The sequence below is a fragment of the Arabidopsis lyrata genome (assembly GCF_000004255.2).
Source record: "Arabidopsis lyrata subsp. lyrata unplaced genomic scaffold ARALYscaffold_8, whole genome shotgun sequence".
NCBI classification, from domain to species: Eukaryota; Viridiplantae; Streptophyta; class Magnoliopsida; order Brassicales; family Brassicaceae; genus Arabidopsis; species Arabidopsis lyrata.
The window spans coordinates 16,274,942-16,282,505 of NW_003302548.1; the positions used below are offsets into that span (position 1 = coordinate 16,274,942).

Here is a 7,564-nt window from a genome sequence, read left to right on the forward strand (position 1 = left end):
AAACAAATAATTGATAAAGTTATTATATATATGTGAATGTAAAACAACAAATTCTGATGAAAATCCAGCTAATATAATAAGTACAATTTATAACATCCTCTGTATACATCTGTCTGGTTATTTCATTTTAAAAGAAAACCAAAATATTTTCGGCTAAATTTCAAGTTCAATGATGAAGTATCAATTATAGGAACATTTATTTATAGCTATAAATCTAGCTTTTGATGATGATTATTTTTTGGAATTAATTATTCCAACCTGATTTGTTTTACATCTACTGTACACTGTGCGTGAGAAGCGGGTTATTTGAAAAAGAGATATTAAAAAAAAAACAAAAGACAAAATTAGAAAAATATAATAATGTAAAGGAAAAATCTACTACTACATATTATAGTATTGAAGTGTAAAATGGTCGTCTATATAATGACAAAGAGGTCTCACAAATTCTCACTACTCAAATCTTCATCGCTTAGATCTTTCTTTAAAAACAAATCAGAAATTTTCTTAAGAGTCAAGAAAATTTCAAGAACCTAATCGATAATGATCTCAGTGGTGATTATTACTGAGCTACTAGTAGAGTACACGGCTGCTCTAGCTAAACTCACCGCCGGGATTCTTCCACGGCGTACCGGCGATAGAAACTCCGTACGGATCGGCGGTTTTCTCCTTCCTACACCTTCTTCGACATCGATGATTCCTGATTTCTCTTCTCACCTCGTTGATTTCTGATTTTGTCAACCTTTTTTTTGGTTTTTGACTTGAGATTTGCGTCCTCTCTACTATGATCTAATCGATGAGAAGCGACTGAGATTTTTTACCGAGTGTCTCGTCGTCTTGAATCGCGTTTTCTTGAATCGCATAGAGCTTTGTAAAATATGTATCTAATTTATATATATAGAGAGATGATTGATGGTTTTGAAGAAACTAATAAGTTTACTCGAGCTTTTTTTTTGCTGCCATGTGATTTAAATTTTTATAGTACTTTAACATTGTTAACATTGTTAAAGGCTATGATCTTGATCTGTAATTTCATAACTAGATCTCTATTTTGGTTTATGGTGAATGAAATCTTGAATTCGAATTCGCTAATGAGTTATTTTAAACTTTTGGTTACATTAGTATTCGATAGTATTTGACATTTGAAGTCATTGATCAGTAAATTCTTTAGACTTATTAGAACATTCAACATACTATATGAATAATGAAGTAGCTAGCCTAGTTGATATTTACGGAGTAATATTAAATTGAATAATGTATAGGTTAAAGACTTTGAACGTTCAAACAAGTTAATTTAATGGGAGAGTTTGTAACGTACGCCATCTTTATAAATCGCACTAATTCCAAAGCTACAAAAAAAAATAAAAAAATTTGATGGAGAATATGTTTACTAAATCAAAATGAAACCAAACTAGCTTGATTCAGTGGTCGGTCGACATCACTTCATTTGCTTTTGTTAAATATAATTATTGTATTTTATATTATCTTACGCTACAATTTTAACAAACCAGTTTAACAAACCAGTTTAAACAAAGCCTGATTTTAGAATTGTTGAGGCTAATTGCTGTGAACGAATCAAATATGCATGCATAGATGTGGCAAACATTCATCAAAACCGTATATGAACAAAAAATCTCAAATTTTGAAGATACAAAGTTCCAAACCGTATATGAACATTTATATTTTAGGGAAGCTCACACAGAATTGATAGCATAACTCAAATCTTAGATCTTTAACAAGCATACCAGATTAGTACTAAATCCAAGACTATGCACAAGTGCACCTACTCGTTTGCAGAACGACGACGTATAAGCCATATATAAGGTTGTTGGTGTTTGTTGTTTTGTGGGATTTAAAGTATATATTTGTTGTCTACATGATGCTAGACAAGTAATGCCTTCCTGTCTTACTACCATATATCAACATTAAAATCAAGATTCGAAAAGTTCCAAATAATGTTATATATAAATACATGGAGGACTTATATATGAGAGATATCTATAGACAAGTTGGATATATAATGGATGAAAAGGAGCCAAATGTCGCAAACGAAACAAAACAGATTGTGTGAAAGTTTTAGATCGATTATTTTTTTGTTGATAAAAAGTGTTGGATCGTTCTTCCAGCAAAAAAGAAGTGGTTGATGGATTGGTGCCTTTTGACTTCTCATAATGTAAATTTTTTCTACCTAAAACGGTCATTTTTTTTAACCACATCAACTGCTAATTTTGCAATATTTTTGTTATCAACAACATGTAGTATGTAAGTTTGAATTTGAATAGTGATGTATCAATTATATTAAAATAAATTTCTAAATAACATATTTTAGTCACTACAATAGAAACAAAATACAAACCATTTTTAAGTGCTAAGATTTTAAATTCATGTCCTAATATTAGTTGACATTTTTTTATTTATGAAAATTTTCCACACTTCTTTTAAAATGTACTACAGTTTTAAACAACGCAAAATTTCGTTGACTGTTTTTTTTTCCTGTTAAACTACAGAATATTAGATGTTATGGTCCAGATATTTTTATTTGAAATTAAAGAAAAGTTACTTTCAAAGTCATTTTCCAATTCTTTAAAAATAATATAGTAGAAAGCAAAAGATAAAAAATAATAATAAAAGGCTAGGTCGGAACAAGTGTGAAAGCAACGGTTTAGTCGAGATTTTTGCGTTCGCGTCATGGTATCGGCCGGCTTGTGGGTCATTCGGTCATTCCTATTGCACCAAAACTCTCTAAATTTATTACAATTAACATAAATATTTAAATATGGTTTACCTTCACAAATTGCAACATTTTAATAAGCTCTTTCTTTACAGCTCATTTTGAAAAGAAAACAAAAAAAACTTTACAACAACTTGTGAGACTTGAGGAGACGACTCGACCTAATTTATATATTTTTAATCCATTTAACTAAATATCTGAAGGATATTTCCAAAACCATCTTTAGTATTGTATCATCAATTTCGATTGCATCATTTCTCATCCCTCTTAGTTGGCGGTAGTTATTACCAATTTGTATCATTGTTGATATGAACGAAATTTATTGAAGGTCTATATCTACTCTCATTATCAATATGACCCATAATAGACTTTAATTGAATACATCCATTGACAGTTGTTTGTTGAAGACAAGCTTTCCACTAAATGTGCATTACCATATCATATACATAGATAGAACGAAAACATAAAGTTATTAGGAGTGTAAGGTGTTAATTTAGATCATTTTGAGGCATTAGTATTATATTAACACTATAATTCACTAAATATGAATATGAAATAACTTGAATTTCACTATTCATTCTAAACACAAGTAAACTATAGTTATTTCTAAATCCATGTGTTTGAAGATATCTGAATTGTGGCAGCCAAACTTTTAACTGTATGATTGTTTCATACATGGGCACCATTCAAGATCGATAAAAACAAGTTTTCAAAGTTGGTTTAATGTGTGGAAATGTCGCGGTTGCACTTTGATGCTGACTAGTCGGAGATAGTACTTATGAGACTAGATTACTCGATCCCACACATGATTGAATGCTATCTTAGCTTTTGTGGGGAACATCTTTGATGGGTCAAACTCAAATGTATACGGAGATTTTTCAAATACAGAAGATTTACGCCAAATCATCGTTATAATAACTACTACTCCCTCCGTTTCATATTAAGTGTCGTTTTAGATTTAAAAATTTGTTACAAAATAAGTGTCGTTTTGTATTTTCAATGTAGATGTTTGTAAAAATTTCCAGTTTTACCCATACTTTATTAATGTGCTGACCAATGAAATTTTTTGTATAATATATTAATAAGGGGTAAACAAAAAATTTAATGATTTTCTTAATATGTGTGAAAAAACCTTAAACGACACTTATAGTGAAACAGAGTGAGTATTAGAATTATGAACAATCATCAGCATTAAATATTAATTGATAGGAAGTAGGAAGTATCTATAAAGTCAATAGTCAAACGTTCTACAAAAAATACAAGTCCCAAAACTACAGACCCATTAGAAATTTGAACATTATTATTCCAAGCCTCTCTGTTTTTTTTTGAATCACTTAGGGATTAAGAGGAAAGAGCAATGCAGAAAATCTTGCTTTCCCCTTTAACCTTCTGTTTAAGACGATAACAAAGAACATAAGAAAAGTAATCGTCCGATTAAAAGTTAAGAAACAAACACATTTATGCAACTTCTTAAGCCACTCATTCCTTTGATACACTATCGATAGCAAAAAGCCTGACATTAAAGGTAGCAACTTGGAAGCAAAATTCTCAATAACTTGTCAAGAAATCTGCAAATATAACTTCAAGGCATAATAAACAATCTCATACTAAGGAAATGTCATTACATCACATTAATTCTCCAGAACCTAAACCTAATCTATTAATCTACCTAACTGATGAAGTCATAATTAAGGAAGAGCTCTAATCCTTAGATGTAACCAGATTTCACTTTGTCCTACACAAATTCCACGAAGTAGAGTCATAAGCATTGCAATGTGAAGTCGATATAATCCACTCTGCACAAGGAGCAGGCTTATCGCACACGTAACAGTAACACTGCATAGCAATACAAACATCAAACACAAAGTTAATCCATTTCATACATCAAATCCACAAAGAAAAAGTGTTAAAATTACCAAATCACAATGGCTTGGATTAGGAGTTGATCCAAATGGAAAATTAAAACATAAATGTCTTGGATGTGGATAATCTCTACAAGCCACCTATCAAATCATATCAAATTCCATCAAAAATATCAAATTTTGGAATAAACCCTAATTTAAAAACCTTAAATTTCAAAGCTCAAACCTGTCCTGTTTCATGGATAATGGCTAAATCTTTATCACCTTCATGATGATCATCATCGGTAAAGGTGAGTTTTTTAACGTCGAACGAATCAAAAGGATCGAAATCGAGGATAAAGCAATCCTCTGTTTCTTCGAATCTTTTCATGTCTTGTCTTGTTTTCAGACAGAATATGCCTCTTAGTGGTGTGTCATCTTCTTCCTTTTTCTCCATTTTTTTCTCTCACAAGTCGCCGAGATTGAAACGGAAGAGTGAGAGACCAAACGTTGCTCTTCCTTGAGCATTTCCACAAAAAACGTAACAACATAGTTAATGTAGGTTTGGGAAATTAATTTGGAGTTTTATTAATTAAAATTAGCCTAGATTAGTATATCGTGATATTTAGGTTTTATCAAAATCAATTAAAAAAAAAAATCAACCAAAATCTCATGTGGTAGTGATTAGTGAACGTAGGTTTAATTTTTGTTTTTATGTTAAATAAATCATTAGATAAACATTAAGGATAATCTTTATCTTTTGTTGGTGTATATCTTTAATTCTAGAAGATATGGCCAAGATCAATAATTTAAGATTGTTTTGGATTTTTTCATAATTTTTCCAAAAAAGGAGCTACACTGTTTTATTTTGAGGTTTAGATGGAGCAATCAGAAAAGCCTTCTATAATTTAAAATATGGGCCTAACTCTTAGTCCAATTAGATTTAATTAAGTGATTGGCTTGTTAATTTCATTACTCACAGGTAGTTTTGATTGAGTGATTGGCTTATCATAGCTTCAATACATCAATAAGCCTGATGTATTGAAGCTTGCAAGTTGGGACTAGAGAGCTAGCAATACTCTTAAAGAAGTTGTTGGTTCCAAGTTAATTAGGTCATTTCTATAAAACCGCTTTGTGTAAGGAGGTCTGAACTTTGACCCGTCTAACCGAGGTCGACGTTGGAATCTTTCAGCCAATAACAATTCGGCTAGCAAATGCATTTCAAACATTACCAATCCCATAATTAGTTACGCATTGTCATTACATAGTACTCTTCCAAAGCTAATCTTAATCGGAGTCATAATAGCTCTCACTCTCATGGGTTGGTAACTTCCTCACCATAGAGTCTTTCTGAAGCATTGCAATGCGAAGACATCCATAGTGCACAAGGAGCAGGCTTATCGCACACGTAACAGTAACACTGCATAATATTGTTGATCTCTACTGTTAAAACAATTTTCATATCTAAGCGAGAAAAAGACAGTTTCATAGGAGATATTTAGGAAAACATTAAACAAAAAGTTAAGTCCATTTCATACTTCACTTTTTACTTAAGCCCTTTAAACAAAAGATTAATAATTACCAGATCACAGTGTGTTGCGTTGGAAGTTGATCCAAAGGGAAAGTTCAAGCAAAGATGTCTCGGATGTGGATAATCTCTACAAGCCACCTGCTCAATATATTTCATCACATTTTCAAGATTATAAACATATATATATATATAAACCCTAAATTTATAACCTTAATTTTAAAACTCAAACCTGGCCCGTCTCATGGATGATTTCCAAATCTTTATCAAGGGAATATGAGAGCCTTTTAACGTCAAACGAATCAAAAGGATTGAAATCGAGAATGAAGCAGTCCTCTGTTTCCTCGATTCTCTTCATGTCTTGTCTGGTTTTCACACAGAAAATGCCTCTGAGTGGTGGACTCCCTTCTTCTTTCAATGATGATGTCTTTGTTCTCGCCTTCGTCTCCATTTACTTCCCCAACTCGTAGAGATCGGTAGGAAAGAGTGGAAGGCCAAACGTTGCAACTAGAGCAGCGTCTTTATGTTTTAGATTTTTAGTCATAAAGAGTAGTTTCTGACTTCTAGACGTAAAACAAATCGAGTGAGAGAAGGGATAATTGCAATTAGAGTAAGGCCTAATGCTTTAGTAATATGAGCCCAACTTAATGGCCCAAAACTTGGTAGAATATTAAGAATTTGGTTGGTTATGATAATAAGGAAAAACTTCAAAAATATTCTCAAAACAAAAGAATTATTTCAAAACACCTCTCAACCTAAGAAATACACCAAAGACATAAGCTGTTGATTCGGAAAAGGGCTTAGCTTTGCCTTCATGATAGTTATAAACTTATAATGGTGTGTCTACTGATATATATGGAGGGCCTAGGTGTGAAGTCTGATATTTACGCTTGTTCGTAAATATTCAGATCATCCTCTAGTTTAAAAAAAAAAAAAAAAATCAGATATATATGTATATGTTTGTTCATATATTTATCATATGCATGAAAACAAAAATGTAGCAGATTATTTATTTGTGAATTTCATGTCGAGCAACCACCAAAAGGGTACAACTCATTTCCATTTTTTTCTATTTATTTTACGTTATAATTCATTTCCACCATAAACACTATTTTACTTATTCTTTTATGGATAATATAAGGCACGTTTTGTGATCATGACGTATAACACGGTAGTAGGGGGAAAAATGTCGTTTAATCTCTCAACTTTCAAAAAGTGGTCATTCAATACATCAACTTCTTATAAGGCCATTTTAAACACTAACTTAGCGTTGACCAAACAATTGACCCATGAGATTGCGTTGACCCAGTCCATTTAGACATGTCGTTAAATCTGATAACAGACCCATTAACAGACGTTTACATCCGTTAGTGACCAAAACGTGGTTGTTTTATACTTAACGAAATCAAATCGAGATTTTTCTAAAAGAAATCCCCAAATTGAAAAACGAAATCCCTACTTCTCCAA

General features: G+C 31.7%; 3 protein-coding genes across 3 annotated transcripts; 1 reads left to right on the forward strand and 2 right to left on the reverse strand.

Moving 5' to 3' along the window:
- Positions 1 to 429: 429 nt before the first annotated feature.
- Positions 430 to 1,084, forward strand: LOC9300382. Its single transcript, XM_021010350.1, has one exon. It carries the CDS (start codon positions 541 to 543, stop codon positions 727 to 729), a length of 189 nt encoding a protein of 62 aa, XP_020866009.1. The 5' UTR covers positions 430 to 540; the 3' UTR covers positions 730 to 1,084.
- A 3,225-nt stretch (positions 1,085 to 4,309) lies between these two features.
- LOC9300383 lies at positions 4,310 to 5,143 on the reverse strand. Its single transcript, XM_021015689.1, has 3 exons — positions 4,817 to 5,143; positions 4,645 to 4,731; positions 4,310 to 4,564 (listed from the first exon to the last, which is right to left on the reverse strand). Exons 1-3 carry the CDS (start codon positions 5,024 to 5,026, stop codon positions 4,454 to 4,456), a joined length of 408 nt encoding a protein of 135 aa, XP_020871348.1. The 5' UTR covers positions 5,027 to 5,143; the 3' UTR covers positions 4,310 to 4,453.
- Positions 5,144 to 5,691: 548 nt separating this feature from the next.
- Positions 5,692 to 6,548, reverse strand: LOC110225870 (the record flags this gene model as incomplete). Its single annotated transcript, XM_021016094.1, is given in 4 exon segments — positions 5,692 to 5,919; positions 5,921 to 5,989; positions 6,152 to 6,238; positions 6,330 to 6,548. Coding segments are annotated over 4 exon segments (438 nt in total), but the record flags the coding sequence as incomplete, so codon positions are not given.
- Between the last annotated feature and the right edge of the window lie 1,016 nt (positions 6,549 to 7,564).

What these genes read in the sequence shown, in the direction of transcription:
- LOC9300382 (XM_021010350.1), top strand. Translation starts at nt 541, where the DNA reads ATGATCTCAGTGGTGATTATTACTGAGCTACTAGTAGAGTACACGGCT.
- LOC9300383 (XM_021015689.1), bottom strand. Translation starts at nt 5,026, where the DNA reads ATGGAGAAAAAGGAAGAAGATGACACACCACTAAGAGGCATATTCTGT. An exon ending in TTATCCATGAAACAGGACAG is followed by an intron (nt 4,732 to 4,816) that starts GTTTGAGCTTTG and finishes ATGATTTGATAG; the next exon opens with GTGGCTTGTAGAGATTATCC. An exon ending in ATCCAAGCCATTGTGATTTG is followed by an intron (nt 4,565 to 4,644) that starts GTAATTTTAACA and finishes ATTGCTATGCAG; the next exon opens with TGTTACTGTTACGTGTGCGA.